General features: G+C 29.9%; 1 protein-coding gene and 1 long non-coding RNA gene across 2 annotated transcripts in view; both read right to left on the reverse strand.

The window, feature by feature from the left end:
* Positions 1–6354: 6354 nt before the first annotated feature.
* LOC147812625 (uncharacterized) lies at positions 6355–7149 on the reverse strand. The gene is made up of 2 exons (XM_087162367.1): positions 6918–7149; positions 6355–6689 (listed from the first exon to the last, which is right to left on the reverse strand). Exons 1-2 carry the CDS (start codon positions 7147–7149, stop codon positions 6355–6357), a joined length of 567 nt encoding a protein of 188 aa, XP_087018493.1.
* Positions 7150–8842: 1693 nt separating this feature from the next.
* The window catches only part of LOC147812626 (uncharacterized), a 34490-nt gene continuing 20130 nt past the window's right edge, over positions 8843–23202 (reverse strand). Inside the window, exon 4 of the long non-coding RNA XR_015433327.1 lies at positions 8843–13945. This is a non-coding gene — a long non-coding RNA (uncharacterized LOC147812626). The remainder of the gene's footprint in view (positions 13946–23202) is intronic.

Below are 23202 nucleotides of genomic sequence, written 5' to 3' on the forward strand. Positions count from 1 at the left end.
TGCGGTTCGAATTTCGAAGCCATCTAACTCCTTTTAATATAAAGTTATAATTTTCAAACTCGGACACTAAGTAGAGGTCCATGGTCCTAACAATACAGTACGAGGAAATTTTTATAGGTGAATTAGGCGGAGCAGGGGGGGGGGGTCCCCAAAGGTCAATTGCACTGCTGACCTTGAGAGGGATTTTGAAGTGAAATTGTGGCAGACTTCCTGTGTTCAAGTGGTCCGGTGGTCAAGACGCTGGACTAGTAATTCACGGCAGGGATGAGAGGGCAGGGGTTCGAATCCCTGCTGCGGCAACTTCTCAAAAATTTTTCTTTTGCTTATTTTGCATTATATTATTTTTTTATTGTGTTTTTCTGTATTTTAGTGGGTCCTACATATACGAAATAATTTTTTTAAATAGGGAAAACAGCGAATAATGGGTAAAAACTGGACAAATCCAGGAAATTTGGGTTTTTTTCCCGCTGTTTTAAATTATTTTTACAATATACTTGAACGTTTATCATGCGTAAGGTGATCTATGAGTAAAATCGTGCATCTTTCTTTGTAAAACAACAGAAAATGGATTAATAAAAAAAAAATGAAAAATAAAATAAAAAGGTGTGGTGCGGTTCGAATTTCGAAGCCATCTAACTCCTTTTAATATAAAGTTATAATTTTCAAACTCGGACACTAAGTAGAGGTCCATGGTCCTAACAATACAGTACGAGGAAATTTTTATAGGTGAATTAGGCGGAGCAGGGGGGGGGGGTCCCCAAAGGTCAATTGCACTGCTGACCTTGAGAGGGATTTTGAAGTGAAATTGTGGCAGACTTCCTGTGTTCAAGTGGTCCGGTGGTCAAGACGCTGGACTAGTAATTCACGGCAGGGATGAGAGGGCAGGGGTTCGAATCCCTGCTGCGGCAACTTCTCAAAAATTTTTCTTTTGCTTATTTTGCATTATATTATTTTTTTATTGTGTTTTTCTGTATTTTAGTGGGTCCTACATGTACGAAATAATTTTTTTAAATAGGGAAAGCAGCGAATAATGGGTAAAAACAGGAAAAATCCAGGAAATTTGGGTTTTTTCCCATTGTTTTAAATTATTTTTACAATATACTGGAACGTTTATCATGCATAAGGTGATCTATGAGTAAAATCGTGCATCTTTCTTTGTAAAACAACAGAAAATGGATTAATAATAAAAAAAATGAAAAATAAAATAAAAAGGTGTGGTGCGGTTCGAATTTCGAAGCCATCTAACTCCTTTTAATATAAAGTTATAATTTTCAAACTCGGACACTAAGTAGAGGTCCATGGTCCTAACAATACAGTACGAGGAAATTTTTATAGGTGAATTAGGCGGAGCAGGGGGGGGGGGTCCCCAAAGGTCAATTGCACTGCTGACCTTGAGAGGGATTTTGAAGTGAAATTGTGGCAGACTTCCTGTGTTCAAGTGGTCCGGTGGTCAAGACGCTGGACTAGTAATTCACGGCAGGGATGAGAGGGCAGGGGTTCGAATCCCTGCTGCGGCAACTTCTCAAAAATTTTTCTTTTGCTTATTTTGCATTATATTATTTTTTTATTGTGTTTTTCTGTATTTTAGTGGGTCCTACATGTACGAAATAATTTTTTTAAATAGGGAAAGCAGCGAATAATGGGTAAAAACAGGAAAAATCCAGGAAATTTGGGTTTTTTCCCATTGTTTTAAATTATTTTTACAATATACTGGAACGTTTATCATGCATAAGGTGATCTATGAGTAAAATCGTGCATCTTTCTTTGTAAAACAACAGAAAATGGATTAATAATAAAAAAAATGAAAAATAAAATAAAAAGGTGTGGTGCGGTTCGAATTTCGAAGCCATCTAACTCCTTTTAATATAAAGTTATAATTTTCAAACTCGGACACTAAGTAGAGGTCCATGGTCCTAACAATACAGTACGAGGAAATTTTTATAGGTGAATTGGGCGGAGCAGGGGGGGTCCCCAAAGGTCAATTGCACAGCTGACCTTGAGAGGGCTTTTGAAATGAAATTGTTTGACCGTTTTGAATTGTTTGACTGGTTGTCATTCACGTTAAAATATTGAAAAAGATCTCAAAAAAGTATTTTATAGAACAAATAAATAAAAATTAACCCGTGACCGGTATCGCAGTTTTAAAAATTAATCCTCGATCCCAGACCCTTTGCTTACTACCCAATCCACGTTATACCTCACACGCTGCTGCCGCGAATATTGAGCTTAAAGAACTTTAAAGCGGTTACCTAATGGTACCTATTATGGGCCATTGTATGCCTCCTGATTTGCCTATTAAAATTCCCTTTGGTACGATTGTTTAGTATATTGAACTCCAATCTCTTGCCGAGTTTGAAAATTATAAGTTAATATTAAAGGAAGATACGGGGTGATTCGTCTGCGTGTCTTCGAAGCTGAAATTTATCCGTTTTTTGGCAATTATTCGCTTTTTTCCAAAGAAAAATAATAATTTTCATATATTGAATACTTCATTTACGTTAAAATATTGAAAAAAATGTCAAAAGAATAATATAGAATAAATAAATTAAAATTAACATTTGACCGGTATCGCAGTTTTAAAATTCAATCCTCGACCAGTATCGAACCACAGACCCTTTGCTTACTAGTCCGTCGCGCTTCTAACCATACTATGCCTCACACATTGCTGTCGCGAATATTAAGCTTAAAGAACTTTAAAGCGGTTACCTAATGGAACCTATTATGGGCCTTTGTATGTCCCCTGGATTTGTCTATAAAAATTCATTTTGGTAGGATTGTTTAGTATATTAAACTCCAATCTATTGCCGAGTTTGAAAATTATAAGTTAATGTTAGAGGAAGATACAGGGTGATTTGCATGCGTGTCTCCGACGCCGAAATTTATCTGTTTTTTTAGTAATTATTCGTTTTTTCCCAAAGAAAAATAATAATTTTTATATATTGAACACTTCATGCACGTTAAAATATTGAAAAAAATGTCAAAAGTATAATATGGAATAAATAAATAAAAATTAACATTTGACCGGTATCGCAGTTATAAAATTTAATCCTCGGCCAGTATCGAACCCCAGACCCTTTGCTTACAAGCCCGTCGCGCTTCTAACGACACTATGCCTCACACACTGCTGTCGCGTATATTAAGCTTAAAGAACTTTAAAGCGGTTACCTAATGGAGCCTATTATGGGCCTTTGTATGGCCCCTGATTTGTCTATACAAATTCATTTTGGTAGGTTAAAATTTGTATGTGTACAATAAAAAGGACCATCCTCAATAACTTCTGATCTAACGATCGGATTTTCAGGATTCCATGTTAATGGTTTAAGAGGGTGACTTTAAATATGTTAAATAATTAGTGCATCCGATTTTGAAAGTTACGAAAACAGACACAAAAACGTTTCTTCTCTGAATAAACATACCTTTTTTTATGATGGATTCCGATTTCTGACCCATGAAATCACTATAATGTGTGAAATATGGCCCTTATAGTTTGGCCCCCTTCATGTTAACCTTACTTTACCATTTCTTGAGAACTTTTTAAGCGTACTGAAAAATATTTAGATAATTCTATGCAAAATAATTCCGTTTCAAAATATTAAATATTTATAGTTTTTCCTGATAATAATCCTGAAAATCCCTTTTATTAAATATTTAATTTATTAAATATTATTTTTTAATTAAATATTAATTTCACAATTTATTTAATAATAGTTGAAAAGTTTTGGAATTGTAAGGTATACAATTTCTTAGATCACTTTAAAGAACGGAATCTTTTCTTTTCGGTCGGAATTTTTCTTTTTGAGCGGAATCGGTCGAATAGTTCCTGAGAAATAAATTTTAAAAATCCCCTATAGTTTGGAGGGTCAGTAATCCAAATCCATCATAAAATGAAGATATTTTCATGCAGATAAAGTACGTTTTTGAGTCTAATTTCGCAACTTAAAATATCGTCTTCACTAATTAATTCAAATGATTGAGATCACCCCCTCCAACCATTAAGACTGAGCCCTTCGATCAAAAGTTATTCAGGATGGTCCGATTTATTTCGCCCACTGTACAATATATTGAAAAAAAATGTATTAAGTTTATCACAGTCATTCTAAAATTCATTAAAAAATCTTTCTTCTTTAAAGACTTCTGTGTTGTTCCCTTTTAAGTGGTTGTATGTAGGGCTTTGTCCAAAATTTCCATTATTTCTTTTGAATGGACTGTGGACAATATGGCTTTTTCGATCGGAGGAAGAACCGGTCACATCCATTCTATGAGATCTCAGGCTTCTAATAAATTGGGCAAACATTTGGTATAATTTTGTTACTTAAAATATATTTTTTGGTATAATTTTGTCACTTAAAATATAAATACGATTTGTTTTCCTATTTAAAAACATTTATCAATGTAGTTGGATGTGTTCTCGCTGGTGAAAATTTTGAATAGCAATAAAAAAATTATATATATGAAAAACAACAACACACAATTAGTAACCTTTTGGACAGTTTCACGGTACATAGATATCCTAAATTGCATCCAATGGGTTGTGTTTCATAATTAAAATTTGAAGAAATACATTATACAATTATCCTACGATCAGTACTAAGAAATTAAAATTTGTAATTTTTTCGTACAATAATAATGAATTGAAATTTTTTATTAAAAAAATCCTATTATCTCATTTATGAGTTTATTTCCCACTATGCTACATATTTCTCAGTAAAAATCGCATTTCCGCCATTATTTAAAGTTTGGGTTCCTTGAAGATATGCTGAACGCATAGTGGAAAACAATACCAACGATTTAAGTTGCATGGAGTTACATTTTTAAAAGTTATATTTAAAAGTACGGGAATTATGCCATTATAATTTCCAATTTGTAGAATAAGTTGTTGTCCAATTTGTAAAAATTCAGCATATAAAATTTAGTCATGTTAAAAATTAAGAAACAATTTTCTAATTTTTAATCGTTGAATTGTATCATTTGTAACTGATTTAAATCCACTTCAGCTACATCTCCATATGTTTCATATGATACAGATAACTCGATTTTTCTCAATTATATCCTACATTATTATTCAGTAGGGTCATTTTTAACTTTTTACCAAGACCTGTAAGGTGAAGCACGACATTCAGTACATTCATGCTTAAAAAAATTGATGTACGGCATACCGGGCAACTATCCGGGACTTACCAAAGCAACTATGTGATTGTCAACATTCACCGGTGGAAGCCAACAATCGTCAATTTCGTTCATTCACAATAACATACACACTATTTAAGAGCAATTAAAAAAAATAATAATAAAACAAACTTATTACTTTATTTCTTCCAAATAACTTAAGAATATAATTCCTTAACATTAAGCGGGGCGACATTTTACAAAATTCTTTTCTTTATTGAATGCGGTAAAAGTGTGCATGCAGTCTCAAAAAGTATCGTCACGTGAGGACCATGGAGTAGGAGTTACAGCAGTCTTTTTGCATCCCCTCATCCATCAGGGGTGTTGAATAATTTTCCATATGAACACGATCTGAAACATTTATTGACTTGACCCTCAAACTTTTCTGAGAAAAAGATATCTCAACAGGAAATTGGAGGTAAAGGGTAAGTAAAAGAACATATTCTCGTTTTTATGTTTTTAAATTATTCTCATTTACAAAAATAAAATAACCCTAGATTTTTAAAGAATATATATATTTTATTGCAAGGCAGTAGCTTTTTACCCACGATTTTTAAGTTCATCCCGATAGGGGGCAAAAAGGCGCGGGACAATTGCCCCCCTTCTGGCTACTACCTTAGTTCTAACGTTAGGATGACAAATTTTAATTTTTAATACTTTTTGCGACGTGATATTCATTTAAAACTAGTTTCATCTTAAAGTACACTGCTCAAAAAAATTAGGGGAGCAAGCAAAGAAAGTAAGAAAGTCGTGCGAAACATCCACAGAGCTGCATGAAATGGATAGTGCATACGTATCAATGCACGATACAGAAAAAAAGACGTAAAAACATATGGAATTAATCTTTAATTCATGGAAACTATGGGGAAAAAAAAAAAAAGCTGATTTAAGGCAACAATTGGTTTGCATGTAAACGATAAAAAAGTAATGTTTGGAAGTGATGCAGTACTGTTAATAAGGCATGTGGTCTCCTCGAACAGCTAAGACTGTTGCACACCTGTTTCCCATGGATGCGATGATGGTATCGATGAGAGATCGGGGAATACAGTTCCACTCCTAAAGAAGGGCAATCTCCAAGTCACGGAGAGTTAATGGAGGGCTTGGTCTCGCAGCAATGCGTCGCCCGAGCACGTCCCAAACATGCTCGATTGGATTCAGATCAGGAGAGGGTGTAGGGTATTCCATACGTTATATTGTTTCAGCTTCCAGCATGCTCTTCACAAGACGAGCTGTATGTGGTCTCGCATTATCATCTTGTAAAACAAAGGAATCACCAATGGCTGCTGCGTAGGGTATGGCATGAGGTCTCAATATCTCGTCTGCATATCTGCGGGCCGTCAAAGTACCGTTCCGAATGATATGCTGGTCCGTACGTCCACCTATGCTTATTCCACCCCACACCATCCAACCAGCTCGTCTGTAGTGTGACCTTTCACGAATGAAAGTGGGGTTATTTCGAGTTCCCCTTTCCCTCCACACCAAAACACGTCGGGTGTCACTCTCCAGACTGAATTGAGACTCGTCTGTAAACAATACATGGCTCCAATCACGTTGCTCCTAATCTTGATGTTCAGCAGCCCATCTTCTGCTAGCCGCACGGTGGCTCGAGGTCAATGGAATGCAGACCATGGGCTTACGAGCATAGAGACCTCCCTGATGGAGCCTATTCCGTATTGTTTAAGTGGAAACTCTTCGTCCTGTTGCCACGAGAAACTGTCTTTGCAGCTGAGTAGCATTGTTTGTTCTGTTACGACGAGCTGTTAACTGTATATACCGGTCATCAGCTGCAGTTGTTGCACGTGGCCGACCTTGCCCTGGCCGACAACTCACATTTCCAGTCTCCTGGAATCGATTCCATAGCCTTGCAATGACACTTCTGCTGATTCCAACAGCGTCCGCCAAGCTGCGTTGTGTTTGCCCGGATTCCAGTCTGCTGATGATGCGCCATGCAATGGATTCAGGTAAATCACGTTGTTGAGACATTTTCAAGTCACCCTTTCTCAAAAACAATAACTGAGAAATTAACTTTCTGAATTACGGCAGTGAAACAGACGTCTCTGCTACATCCCAATTTCTGCTCTTATCTTCTTTTCTGGTTTGTGACGTCATGAACTTTTATTTGCATATGAAGTTTTCTTCTTCTTTTTCCTGCTCGATCTTACATTATAAATGATTACTTTTTTGTTACTTATCGGTGTAAATATTTGCGTAATTTCACTAAAACCATGTGCTCCCCTAATTTTTTTGAGCAGTGTATAAGTGACATATTTTCTTAAAACATCCTATCATGCCTCTATAAATGTTTAAAAATTCTTTTTTTGTCCAAAGTACTCTAAGTCAAACGCCCATATCTTGTAAACGTAAAATTAGCCATTTTGGACTTTTTTTAAAAATAATTTTTTGCCGTGTATTATTTATTTAAAACAAGTTTCATAAAATACCCATTTATGTCTAGAAATATTAACAGATAATTTCAAAAATTTTCAACCTTACATTAGCATCTATCTTGTTAATGTAAGGATGGGCATTTTTTGATTTTTTTTCCTCATAATTCTTTACTCTGTGAGACTCATTTACAGCTAGTTTCATATTAGGTGGCTGTAATTTTCTTTAAATATCCATTTATGACTAGAAACAAGAATGGAATTCTTTAAAATTTTCTTATTTTGTCCAGAGTACACGAAGCCAAAAGCATATACCCTGCTAATGTAAGGATGAACATTTTGGAATATTTTTATAGTTCTTTGCTGTATGGAATTAATTTAAATTTCATTATATGGGTGTCATATTTTCAAAAATATCCATTTATGTCTAGATATATTTATAAATTTTTTTTTTAAAATTCTTATTTTTTCTAAAATATGCAAAGTCAAAAGCATATATCATGCCATGTAAGGTTGGGCATTTTGAGATTTGTTTAAATTTTTGCTGACTTAGGTAGTAATAACGTAAAGTTAGACATTATGTTGATAATTTTTGCAACATGGGACTTATTTGTTACTTACTTGTCAATATGGGAGTCATATTTTTGAAAATATCCAAATTTGGATTTTTTTTTTATATGAGTTTTTAAATATTATTAAGCCTAAAAAGCATGAGCATATGTAGCACAAATGAAACAATAATCATATTGTGATTTTTTTAATATCTTTTAGCCAAGGGTTATTTGTTTGAAACTTGTTTCATATTAAAATATTGGCTTCATATTTCTGAAAATAGATCAAGAAATTTTCATATTTTTTATCGTTAAATGCCCAAAATGGCTATAAAAGCCAGGATAGCCTGGTTTTCAGGCTGCTGGACGACTCCTTGTGTAGTAAATGGTGACGGGTGCACGTTAAATCTGTCGGATCACAAAGTCCTCCATGTTCTCATAACTTCATTGGAGATTGATCATTCTCTGGTTCATGTCAAAATTACAATTTGTGATGAAGGAATAGATGTATGAATGGGTCCACACTATAAACAGGTGTGATGTATGGGTGTGGCAGAAGTCAAATTCTTGGACATAGATGGCGCAACTGGAAAACAAGAACTCGCGACCCCTCTGCTTTAATGGTCAACAACAACAAAATGGCTACAATAAATCACGAAAGAATGAGTTTAGATAGGTGAACGCAATAACCTTATGTTACCTGACATAAAAAGTTTTGTAAAAAGTGAGAAATAATTTGTATAAATATCTATAAAAATTTTATTTTGTTTTCAAAATCACAACACTACTTTCATAAATATCATTCATGTGATAACAATAAGGGAATAGACATGTAAAAAAGATTAAAAAAAGTAATATTATAACTATAGTACACAGAATAAGTGTAACTGTATAAAAAATATTGCAACAGTAGAAATATGAATATATAGTGGGAAAGTGACATTGCAATAATTATTCAAAAATAGTTCAAACTACGAAAGAGACTAGTATATTCATACAAAGCATGATAAATATTACATTTGAATTTTGATTCAATAAATCTTTATAAAACAAATATGAAAAATATTTTCTAAAATATATATGAAATGCATTGACTAGAAAAATATTTTCTTTCAAGAATGTAATCACTGAGAAATGCATTTAAATGCCTAAAAATTGTATGACATAAAATAAGAGATAATAAAATAAATTAAGTAGATTCGAAAATACAAATATGAAACGAAAATAATACTGATTTACATTTCAATTTATAAGTATATGATCAGCCCAGAAGCTTAAATTGAAAATCGGTCTTCTACATAAAGTTAGAATAATTTATAAGTCTTATTTTTTACACAATCACTTATCAATACAAACTTTTAAACTACTATTAAAATAATGATATAAAATGAAAGCTCTTAATTTTTTAAAATACTACAGAGTTTCAGAATTCCTTTTTATTATTATACGAACAGATTCTAACATTCAAATCAATCTCTTTTTGTAAACATATTTTTTTTATAAAATTGAAATGATAAATGAAATAACGATTTCTTATAATTTTTTTTAAAGTTATGTTTAACCATGTGAAATAATGCATAATAATATAATTGAATTATGACTATTGAGCCAGACTTTTTTGTATGCTTAAGTTACAGTGGATAAAAAATGTGAAAAATGTAATCGTTTTAATTCTTCAGACAAATTATTAAAAAATTAATGCCATGGGAGATTTACTAAGTTCTAAATTGTGCTGATAAGTAAAGGGTGATGTTGATTAAGGTAAGAAAGATTGTGAAGCAGAAAATTAATTTCATTCCTGAAGGAAAAGAACAACACAAATCAACAGAAAAAAAGGCGAATTCTTGTATATTTTTAAATGGGGGTTGATGACTTTGAAGAATATCAAATTTTAAAGCATCTAAGTTATTGTATGTAGTTCCATTACATAATAAATTATGCATAAAATAAGAGAGATAGTTAAATAATTACAAATTATCAATATAATTGTGATCAGAAGAAAGACATACATAATAGTGGCGACAATCGCAGTAAAATGAAAATAAGTGGTATATATATATACATACAGGCACACAATATATCATTTATAGAATTGTATGATTGATTCCCACTAAACATTTACTAAATAGTATATAGGAATTTTGAACTGACAATTACCTTATATTACTGACATTTAACAATTAAAAAAATGATGTAGTTTAAGTTTGATACCCATATTATAAGCCTCCAACCTTTATTTATATCAAAAAATTTCAAGCACTTAATTCTATGTGCCTATTTAAGTTTTAAAATATACACATTTATCTCATTAAAACTATTTATTCAGTTAAAAAAGTTTGAATTAAATAAAACTTAGGAGCGTATGAAAATATATCAGTGGATAAAATCTCATACATAGATTCCAAGTTACATAAGTTCCTGGCAACAGAATTTAGGGCCTCAAACTACAGCACTATCTTGATAAATTCAAATTTATCTGCAACGTCAAAGACAGATTATTGTTAAAATTTAGCTTAATGTGTACAATACAGCAAAATTTGGAAACACGAGGCACTTAAAAATAATTAACAAAAACATTATGTTGTTGTAATTGATAATTCAAAAAAAGGAATAAATACCTATGCTATATGGGGAAAGTCTTTAATCCTGCTAAAAAAATAAGTCCCCCCCCCTATGCGTCAAGTCTTATGTCAATTCAGCTTTATAAATTTGATGAGAAGAAAGTTTAGAAATGCTCTAAAAGGAAGGGTAGTAATTAAAAATAAATAGCTCTGCTCAATATGAGAACAAACAGGTGCATACATTAAGTACAATAAAGAAATCAGAAGAAAAAAATATTTATAAAAAGTACGAACTTGTAGATGATAATATTGTGGGGAAAAAATCTTTTTACTTCAAAGGGAAATTTAATCTGCAGATGTTGTAATATTTTGCAATGCCCTCTGCAGTGCAGTAGGGTTTCTGCTACCAGGCACAAGTTGTTTAGCTTACTCCAAAATTTTGGAAGCTACAATTGTACATTTAATTTACAGCAAACATCTTTTTACATACAAAAACCACTGTTGATTGACCATAGTAAAAAATGCTTATTACAATAAAATTATTTAAACTTGTACCATAACAGAAAAGAGTGGAAATCAAATAACATTTTTAATATAACTGAACATTAATTAATGTGATACAACCTGACAACAAATGTTATATTCAAATAAATGCATAAATATTTTAGGACACAATAGCCATTGAAAAAAAATTTATAATGCCATTGTCTAAAGTAATTTCAATAATGCAATAATAAAAAATTGGCATGTAAGTTAATATTCAAATAATATAAGAAATAAAAATACAATGAGATTTCATAAATGAATTTTAAAATTTGGTCATTTTATTTTAACAATTGTATTGTATTTATAACAATTGTATATTTGGTCTTAGCAAAACACTTTTTAAACTTAAAATTCAGATAATACATAAAATGATGGAATATTTAAGTAATTATATAATAAAGAAATACTGGAAGTTTATATGCACACATGGAATTAATTGCTTACTACTTATTATGAATAAAAGATATACAGCACATAGTATATATAAAAGATGGTATATATATCATATAAATAAAAGATGGTATAGATAAAAGATGGTATATAGCACAATACACTTTTATACAAAGTATAAAAAAATAAGGCAATTTTTTTTTAGCTCTAAGTAGGTTTCAATGTAGATGCAACAAAAGTAGTGAAATAATGTATGGGTTAAGAAGGTTTTTTTTTAGAGGTTGAAACTTCTGGGAAAAATGATATTAAAAAATACTGTCAACAAATACATATATAATAAAAGCAACTGGTAAACATTTAAAAAAAAAAGTGTAGAGACCAATCAAGTAATGAAAGCACTTAATATATATGGGCATTTTCAAATATAGTGTCGTTATTGTATCAGTGACAACAAAAAATAATTTTTTTTCTTTAAAAAAAAAAAGACAATTTGTAAATTATAAAATTATTCATTAAAATTTATAGAATAAGTAAATTGAAATAAAAATTACATGTTTTAATTGCATAATTTTACTTCAAAAATCAAGTAAAATTACATGAAAATATAATTTTCTTGGGTCACTAACACTAAATTCTCCCTTTTGAGCCCTTACCTTTTTGTGGGACATGGCTATTTTCTTTTGAAAAAAGAAAAAAAAAACTGTGTACATATAAAACGAAGTAAAGGCTATAAATTCTGTTTAAATATCACATTGTGAAAATGGTTTTTAAAACTGAAAAAAATTCAAACTTCTCTCACTAGTTTAGGATTTTAAATGTCTGGTCCGAACTTTTGATGTGCAAGTGGAGCATTATGTCCAAGTGCTTTACTTTTTTAAAAAGTAATTATGCCTACAATTTAGAGGTAATTTTATGAGGACTGTGCATCCCCATTATGCACCTCAATCCTTTCAAAAATGTTGCATAATTTTATTTATACTTTTTGTCTGATTGAAAGAAAATTTTTTCTCTTGCATTTTTATAAAACTAAGGTGAGTTGGATAAGAAACTACAAGCCTTGTTTTCCTGTAAACTATAATTAGGAGGTCAACTTCAACAACATATACATAGCTGCCAACATGAATAGGAAAAAATCCAGCAGATTTTATAAAATAATATAAACTTCATGATAATCGTTGCATAATTTACTAAATATTTTACACGTAGGGAATTTTAGGGATTTTTAAAATCATCAAAATAGAAATACTGCAATATTTTCCAACTATAATTGACATTAAACATACTTGAAATGTTATGCATTATGTTTACTCATAATTTTGAATATTATTAGGCATTTAATTCATCAAAGATAGTTAAAAGATTTTTTTAAAATTATTTAAAAGAAAGAGATTTTACTATTAAAATAAACTGTATATTTAAAAACAACAAAAGTTTTGAACTGATTTCTATAAATGAGGTTTACTTCATTACATATTAGTAATACTTATTTAAATATTTAAGCAATAATCTGTTTAAAAATTCTATTTCAATAGGGATTTTTTAGATAACTTACTCAATTTAAGGGAATTTTCTAAAATGCACAAAAATCAGAAGAAATTCGATTAAACCAGTAGATCAGGAGAAACTGGAAAAATACAGTAGTCTACTGGGAAATCCAGTAGAGTTGGCAGCTATGCATATATCATTTTGCTTGTAGATAACATAAAAACTTGAAGACAATTAATTGACACTATTTCTAAAAATGCTCATATGATTAAAATTAAAAAAAATATATATTAAAATCAGGGGGTGAAAATCTATATTTAATTGAGGAAAAACAAGAAATTACTAAAGCTGTAATTAATCACAATATAGTAAAGGACGGATTAAAATAATTTAACACTAGTTTATTTAAAGATGAAGCTTTAAGGCTGATTTAATTCTTAATGGTTATGATGATTCCTAATGAAAAATAAGTGAAGTTTTATGATTTCATATTTTTACTAGTATTAAAAATACATATCAAAAGCAAATATTGTTAAATATAATTACATTAATATCCATAAATAAGTAGTTTTTATTGGTTTAAAATATTGTAAAAAAAATACTGTACAAGAACAAAACTAAAAATATTGTGCGAAATTAATAACTAAGTTCACCTTACTACTAATAAAAAAAATACATAAATAATGCATAGAAAGAAATGTATTTATTAAGTAGGATAAATGAATTTTTTTAAAATGAAACCCGTAACTCTCGCAACAAAATAAAAGCAATTCAAGAGGTAACTGTTCTCCCTCTGCAAGTCAAGAGCCGCAACCTGACACACATCTTCCTTTCTTTTTCTTCGGACTTGCTTTGCTGATCTCTGTAAATAGTAAGACGTTACACAAAATATAAAAAGACAGAAAGTGTTAAAACAGATGAATAATAAATTTTTGTTGCATTTGTTAAAATTTAAGACATTTCTTTTAAAATTGTCAGACATTGTGACACATTCAGATAAAAAATACTGAAGTTTAATCAATTTAAAATGAGATATGTAAGCTGCAGTCAAGCATGGCACCAGACTTTGCCAGACAGGGGATCAAGCCACCCCGATAGGGGAGCTCAAATAAATTAATTCAAAATATTTGAATTAAAATACATTTTATACTTTAGATTTTTTTTCACATACTTTTTTTCAAATGTGTTTCTAAGAAACTAAAATCACTAATTTTGATACCACAATGTGCAGATTCATTTACAACTCTATTTTAATATTTTTATTCATATATGAGCAATTACAATTGAATTTATTAATATACATACACTATTTAAGAGCAAATCAAAAAAATAAAAAGATTGACAGAACAAACTTACTCCTTCACTGCTTCTAAATAATTTAAAGACAGAATTCTTTGAGTTAAATGGTGTGACGTCTAACAAAATACTTTTTGTTACTGAATGCGGAGAAAGTGTGCATTCTCAAAAATTGTGATAAGAGGACAATGGAGTAGGACAGTCTTCTTGTCTCGCCCTATCTCTCAGGGGTGTTAAACAACTTTCCATATGGAGACAAATAAAAGACTTGTCTATCAGAATTTTCTGATGAAAAGTGAGCAGTAAGTGGTAATAAAGTGTCAGTAAAAAGATAACGCATGTTAATGTTTTTAAATTATTCTTATTCACAAAAAATATAAATAAATAAATAGCTTTTATTTTTTTTAAGAATGTAATTATATTTTTTTTCAAAACAGTAGCATTTTCCCTATAATTTTTACATTTGTCCTGATAGGGAGGCAAGCGATGTCCGACAGGAGGCAATTGACTGACGCCCTATTGGTGCCGGCCTTGCTTGCAGTTTTTCTGTTTATTAGGATGTGCAAAGGCACTTAAACTGTGGTTTTATTTATTTTCTTTGACGAAAGAGCTCCGAAAAAAACCTCTTAAATAATGTGATTTCGAAAGTTAAGCATGCACATACATAACCTTAAACCAAGTGGCAGAGTAACTACGAAAAAATAAATACATAATTAAATTCTGTAAATGTTTCTTAATGTTTGAAAATGCTGCTATGCATCTATTCAAATTATTCAAAAGCAATTTAAATAAATTATCTAAAAGAACTAAATCAATATAATAAAGAAAACAATATTTTCATATCGTAATACAGAAATCCTATAATAAATACTACTTATTACTAAAATTTTGAGATTAATTTACTAAAATTAAAATTTTTTTAAATGTTATTAATATTACTTCAGTTAATAATATAAAATCCTTCCACGATTATAGAACTGAAAAATAATGTTTCAGGAGTTGTGATGCCTATATAGGCATCACATATTTTCTAGCATTTAAAGATTTCTTTAATTTCTTAAATTAATTTTTTTTAAATCATTCTTAATCCAATTTTCATTAAATTAAACTAATTATTAGTTTTTATTACATTTTATAAAAAGCGAATATAAATATTTTATTCTTTTCCTAACAATCAATACAACGGTTAATGTTTTTTAAAATTCAAGACAAATGCATAATTCATTAAGTCATGCCACGACTTAATTGAACATCAAAATCTATTTTTAACTCTTTATTCCTTAATTTCTCTAACCACAAAAGTTAATTTAAATTACCAAGCACTCAGAAACTTCTTGTTCCTGTTTAATAAATAGTATAATTACAATTTAAAAATTCAATAGAAAAATTGATAAAATATTAATTAAACTGAGAAACACCATGATAAGAATAGAATAAGACTTACAACTGCATCTTTCTTGGTACCAACTAAAAACAGCAATGGTTTGCTAGTGCATTTTAAAGTTTCATCAAGCCACTTGGGTATGTTATATACAGGGATGAGAGTAGTCAGTAAGTAAAAAAGAGGAAATCCAAGAAAGAAAAAAAAAGAAGAAAAAAAAAAATATATATATATATATATATTTTTTATATATATTTTATATATATATATATATTATATTTTTTATATATATTTTTATATATATATTTTTTATATATATATTTTTTTATATATATATATATATATATATATATATATATATATATATATATATATATATATATATATATATATATATATATATATATATATATATATATATATATATATATATATAAACAAAAATTTGACAAAAAAAGTGCGATTTTTAAACTTGTAAACCATGTGATAATAAATCCCGATATGAGGCTTTCAAATCACGTGAATTTGAAACTCTACATCGAATTTAAAAAATGCGCAAAATACAAATCATGATGCGTATTTTTTAGATCACGATGCATAATTTTTAAATCGCGCGATATTACAACCGCAAAAACGAATCACGACATTGGATTTTAAGCTCGCGTAGCTACATAGGGTTTTAAAAGCTCGTAAATACAAATCGCGATATTGGTTTTTTTAATCTCGTAAATAACAATCGCAATGTACAATATTTAAATCGCCTGAATAAGAATCGCAACGTTCAAATTTTAAATCAGGTAAATACGAAAATCGATGTTTGATAATAAAATCGCAATTTTAAAAATACATAAATACAAAACATTATATTGGATTTTTAAATCTCGTAAATAAGAATCATAATGTACGATATTTAAATAGCGCAAATAAGAATCGCAATGCGCAATTTTTAAATCAGGTAAGTACGAAAATCGATGATTGATATTAAAATCGCGTGAATAAAAATCGAGTTATTTGCAGAGACTGGACTTGAAATTTCTAAAAAGCTTGTTTGTATTGCTTTTGTTTAGACATAATAAATAAAAATTGAATGAGCAAATAAATATTTTCACTGCAAATCCACCTATATTTTTTTTCTATTTTTTTGTTTGTTTTCACGCCAGAATACAAGAAGCAGCGACGTCTGAATTACGAAAATACGAGCTATCCCGCCGACGGATAAAAAATACGGAAAATCTTATTTTCTGTGCGTGAAATTGGAGAAAACAGCTAATATAAGTAAAAATGCGGAAGGGTTAGCAGCTAGGACGTAGTTTGAATTTTCAGTTTATCTTTGAAAATCGTAAATAAATATAATTATTTTACTTCAATGACTGAATTTTAAAAAAAAAGCGGGATATTTATTAAAAAAACGAAACTTTTAGAGAATCGGAGTTTTTGATAAAAAGGTTGAAATTCGAGAGACAAAAAGAATCTCATCCCTGTATAAAGATCAACCATATCCCAAGGAAATGATTTTTAGAGAAACTTCAGAGGGTGGAATAAAGACTTCAGTAATTTCGCTCCGTGGAAAATTAAATTCCTCATAAAATATTTTAACTTGTGCAAAAAAAAAAAAAAAATTCAGCGGAAATCAGCGGGAAAAATGGAAAAATCTGAAAAAAAGCGGAAATCCGCGAATCCGCGGAAGAATCTCATCCCTGTATATAACGATGAGAGGACACAGAAATCAAATACTAAGATCACAACTGCAATAAATACATCAAAATAAGAAAACAAAATATTGTAAAGCATGATTTTAGAATAATAAATAAATACAGCAAACTCTGCAGGGCAAATTCACTCGTAAAGTGTAATTTTCTCTAAATTGGAAAATTTCTTATAAAAGCAAATTTAGCAGCAGTAGCAGGAACATTTATTAAATACACAGAATATTCTTATTTTTACTGAATTGACAAAGGTATATGATGTAAATGAATTTAGGTGAATAAATGTAAATGAATCTAGCCAAACAGAAAAATAAAAATTTAAAATAAAAACAAGCAATGGACCTAAAATATGTTTCTCCTAGATAAATACAGGGCTTGATGTAAGATTTCAAGACATTAAAGTCGTTGCAGTAGACATTTTCTGGAATGTTCATTAGAACCTTGACGAAAGACTTTGTAATGTTCCATCGACCAACAACACCAATCAAGAACGTTATCAGACAAATTCCTAAATTTTGCTTACATTCCTGTTTTTTTTTTTGTTGCTCCCATTTGGGTGAACCCACAGTCTGTCAGCAGGGGTAGAATTATCGGTTTTCTACATCACAACACGTCCTTTTGGTCATGATTTAGAATTAGCATATATTACTCTTTCCTAGGGTCTCTTAATAATTAATAGTATTAAACATTCAGGTTATGTAAATTGAATGGCTTCATTCTATAATGAACGCTTATATATATAGGCCACGCTTTATAATGCAATATAGGATGGCGCGACTCTCCACCAAGGCCGGATTTACGTATAGGCTAAATAAGCTGTAGCCTGGGGCCCCGAGATGTTAAGGGCCCCAAGATCCTACTTTCCCCCCTCTTTTTTTAAAGTTTTATTTGGAGCTGGTTCCCTCCGAAGCCGAAAATACATTTTTTTTTCTTTTTTACATTGTCGGACATAATATAAATAAATGACTGAATAAAACAAAAAACTCCGTTGTCACTAGTAGGGTACATATCATCTTTCAAGCAATTTGAGTATTAACAAATTACTAATAAATAAACAATTTTTTAGTTTAAAAGGTAAAAAAGGTTTTTTTTTTTGCCCCATCATTCGATCATCAGACTATTTAATATCCGTTTCTTAAGATCAGAATTCCCTTTTATTTTACTTTAAAATTGTACAAATGATATATTTAATGCTTTCATGCGATATGCAGCAGTTTTAAACAGCACTTTAATATATCTAAAAAAGGACAGAAATTGTCAGTTAAAAAAATTAACTATTACTTTTGAATAGGAATTTAAATAACTGCACACGTTTGTTTTGCTATTTTATTCTATATAGCATTATTGAGAGTAGACAGTTGCGTGTGGGTGTGATGATGACGTAATAAAAGAGGCATACAAAAAAAGCAAATTTCATTTGTGTTAAAATCCTCAATATTATATTTTTAAACTCCTCGAAAATGTAGTAAAAGAGGTATATAAATTAACTGTCGCAAACGAATTAATATTAAGTAAGAACGAAGCAAAAATGATATCGAAATATGCTGAATCACTAATGAGACCGGGATGAAAGACATCGAAGTCTATTTGATTGAATAGTATAACTAGAAGGTGTTTCTAAAATTCTGAAATCTATCAGACCTTTTATTTTTTTTTCTGTCACAAACTTTATCAGTAATTAAAAATAAAAAATTCGTCAGATTTTAATATTGGTTCTGTTTTTTCGTTAATTAAATGTTAAACATTAACAGATATTTGTCTGTTAAAACATTTCATTCTATAATAAGATAATTATTCCACAATTGTAATTATCTGAAACTAATTGCTAATTGATATAAAGTTTTAGTGTGTTCCATTGATATGTTGAATGCTCGTTTTGGCTGGATGCCCGGGACTGTCACATCCTAGCCACTATACACGATCAAGAGCAGAGCTGATACTTTAAACCCGTATGACATTTATTCTCTCCGATATTTAATAGACCCTTTAATAAATCCTTAAAAATATGAGCCAAAAATATACATAAATAAAGACTATTTCTTTTCTTGCACAAAAATTTAACAAATGTACTTAGAATAATTTTAAAAAAAATAGTGAAGAAATATTTTCAATATAAACATCAATTAAATAATATCAGCTTACGAAATGTTTCTTTTATTCGTACAAACAGCATTAATATAATGGTCCTTACCTGCTCCAGGGACTGCTGGATTGGGTTCAAAATGACAAGGCTACGGAGTTGAACATTAGTAGTCGTAAACTCGAAATAGGGTCCGCTGTGCAATGACTGTTATATAATAAACTAATAAATTTGGCCAGGATAGCCTGGTTGATAGGGCGTTGGACTTGTGTTCGTGAGAATGGGAGTTTGAATCCAGCCGGCAGAAGAATACCCATGTATAAAATGGTGACTGGTGCATGTTAAATCTGTCGGAGTCACAAAGTCCTCCAAATTCTCATAACAAATAAATACCACTGGGTTCTAATCTAGCAGTTACCTTGTCTTCTGGATTGGGTTCAAAATTACAAGGCTACAGAGTTGAATATTACTAGTCGTGAACTTGAAATTGGGTCGGCTGTGCAATGACTGTTATAAAATAAACTAATAAATTTGGCCAGGATAGCCTGGTAGATAGGGCGTAAATCAAAAATTAAGTCGGTTGTTCAACGGTGGTTACAAAAAAAATAAAACTAACAATCAAATTGTATTTTCTTGTTTTCTTTTTAACTCTTCACATATTTTCTACGCACATTCAAAATTTCATGTTTCTAAGTCTTATAGATTTTGTAACGTAAAGAAAAAACAATTGAGAAAAAAATTCGTGAAAAAATCATTAAAAATTGCAAATAAAATATATTCAAAATGAATCTTAAAAAAAAACCTCTGTTAAATATATAGTGGCCCAGCACGCCAACTTTTTACTCTGTGCTTAAAATATGTTTCTTTTGTAACTTTTTCCCCTCGTTCAAAAGATATATGTGCAATAAAAGAAAGTTTCTACATAATAGTCTCATCACAATTAATATATTTAACAGTAAAGTAATAATATCAAATTTTTTAATAATATAATGTTAATACTCAACAATAAAAAATAGTGACAGTTATTTTAGGTGTATAGAAATGGAATTGAACTTATAAGGGCCCCATCATTTTCAGTAGCTTAGGGCCCCACCAAGCTTAAATCCGGCTCTGGAGAAACTCATTACTATATAATAAGTTCCAGTTAAGGGAGAAATAAAAGCATATTATGAACTATGAATATTATTAACTCAATCTAAACTGCCGCTAATCTAGCTGAATGTTTAATTTAAAATAAAGAAAGGAGTGCAAATTGTTTTAGTGTTCCCCGTAATTTCATTTTCGACTTTTTTTTTAGTAATAAAGGCTTTGCTTATTCAGCATCTTTTCCCCTTTAGATGTTTATTTATCGACTTTTAAAATTTATTAATATAATGCACATCTTAAATGTGAAAGCGCAAAATTAAAATTTTGTTTGGGAAAATCGAAAATTAAATTTCCTGACGTGAGTGCGACAAGCATTTTGTTACCAAGCATGTAAATATTCAGCGATATCGTTAAATACAGATTAATCTCCCCTCAAACTTTGAAGAAATTCTAGGAAGATGCGAATGAAGTACATCGAGGGAAATTAAATAATAAAATCTATTATATTTCATAAGACCTAAATATTATTGAATTTAATAATCTAAATTAGAATTCTAATTTAGATTAGAAATTCCAATTAGAAATTTTGACACCTATCCTTTGATTTGGTATTAATATCAGAGTTGTCATTTGAACCCAAAAATTATAAAAAATTATTACAGTGTCCACCAAATAATTCCCTTAAAACGAGCAATTAATAAAAATTCGAAAGCAATGGAGAAGAATGCCTATAAGAGAAGTCGACAATAGTATACATTAAATGTAGGCTACATATAGAAATTTTTAACCCACCTCATTTCGTATTTTGCACCATCATCGATCTTAGCGACACCTGTGCTAACTGCTATATATAGAGTGACAAGGATAAAATAACATATTTTTTTTAAATACTTTATAGATATTTCTTAGTATATTTATATATTTTTTTGAAATTTTGACACCCATCCTTTGATTTGGTATTAATATCAGAGTTGTCATTTGTATCCAAAAATTATAAAAAATTACTAAAGTGTCCACCAAACAATTCCCTTAAAACGAGCTATTAATAAAAATTCGAAAGCAATGGAGAGGAATGCCTATAAGAGAAGTCGACAATAGTATACATTAAATGTAGGCTATATATAGAAATTTTTAACCCACATCATTTCATATTTTGCACCATCATCGATTTTAGCGACACCTGTGCTAATTATTATATATAGAGTGACAAGGATAAAGTAAAATTTTTTTTAAATACTTTATAGATATTTCTTAATATATTTATGTATTTTTTAGAAATTTTGACACCTATGCTTTGATTTGGTATTAATATCAAAGTTGTCATTTGAACCCAAAAGTATTAAAAAGTTATTAAAGTGTCCACCAAATAATTCCCTTAAAACGAGCTGTTAATAATAATTCGAAAGGAATGAAGAGGAATACCTATAAGCGAAGTAGACAATAGTATACATTAAATGTAGGCTATATATAGAAATTTTTAACCCACATCATTTCATATTTTGCACCATCATCGATTTTAGCGACACCTGTGCTAATTATTATATATAGAGTGACAAGGATAAAGTAAAATTTTTTTTAAATACTTTATAGATATTTCTTAATATATTTATGTATTTTTTAGAAATTTTGACACCTATGCTTTGATTTGGTATTAATATCAAAGTTGTCATTTGAACCCAAAAGTATTAAAAAGTTATTAAAGTGTCCACCAAATAATTCCCTTAAAACGAGCTGTTAATAATAATTCGAAAGGAATGAAGAGGAATACCTATAAGCGAAGTAGACAATAGTATACATTAAATGTAGGCTATATATAGAAATTTTTAACCCACATCATTTCATATTTTGCACCATCATCGATTTTAGCGACACCTGTGCTAATTATTATATATAGAGTGACAAGGATAAAGTAAAATTTTTTTTAAATACTTTATAGATATTTCTTAATATATTTATGTATTTTTTAGAAATTTTGACACCTATGCTTTGATTTGGTATTAATATCAAAGTTGTCATTTGAACCCAAAAGTATTAAAAAGTTATTAAAGTGTCCACCAAATAATTCCCTTAAAACGAGCTGTTAATAATAATTCGAAAGGAATGAAGAGGAATACCTATAAGCGAAGTAGACAATAGTATACATTAAATGTAGGCTATATATAGAAATTTTTATCCCGCCTCATTTCGTATTTTACACCATCATAGATCTTAGCGACACCTATGCTAACTATTATATATAGAGTGATAAGGATAAACCCCCTAAATTATATAGTTTTTGAATCCCTATAAAAATTTAGCATAAAATCAAGTACTATTCCCATTAGAGCTTGTAAATTAATATTTAAATTACGTTTCATAATTGAAGGTATTATTTATAACTGTCTTTTAGCTGTTCTCTGTTTATTCGACAATTATGCAGGTTTGGGCGTCTCGTACACCCGCCTGACCCAATTGTGATTTGCAAGATCTGGATAATGTTTCTTTCTTAAATATTAAATTGAGACCCCGAATCTACTCTGGTGTGCAAAATGGTTTAAGTGCAACAAATGGTTTTTCGGCCACATCTGCCC

The sequence above is a fragment of the Parasteatoda tepidariorum genome, chromosome 4 (assembly GCF_982258835.1).
Source record: "Parasteatoda tepidariorum strain Cologne lab strain chromosome 4, Ptep-v5.0, whole genome shotgun sequence".
Taxonomy (NCBI): Eukaryota; Metazoa; Arthropoda; class Arachnida; order Araneae; family Theridiidae; genus Parasteatoda; species Parasteatoda tepidariorum.

Bases quoted from the DNA above. Each gene is read 5' to 3' on its own strand.
- LOC147812625 (XM_087162367.1), bottom strand. From the start codon at position 7,149: ATGTCTCAACAACGTGATTTACCTGAATCCATTGCATGGCGCATCATC. The intron at 6,690-6,917 runs GTAACAGAACAA...TATTGTTTACAG, and splicing joins TATACAGTTAACAGCTCGTC to ACGAGTCTCAATTCAGTCTG.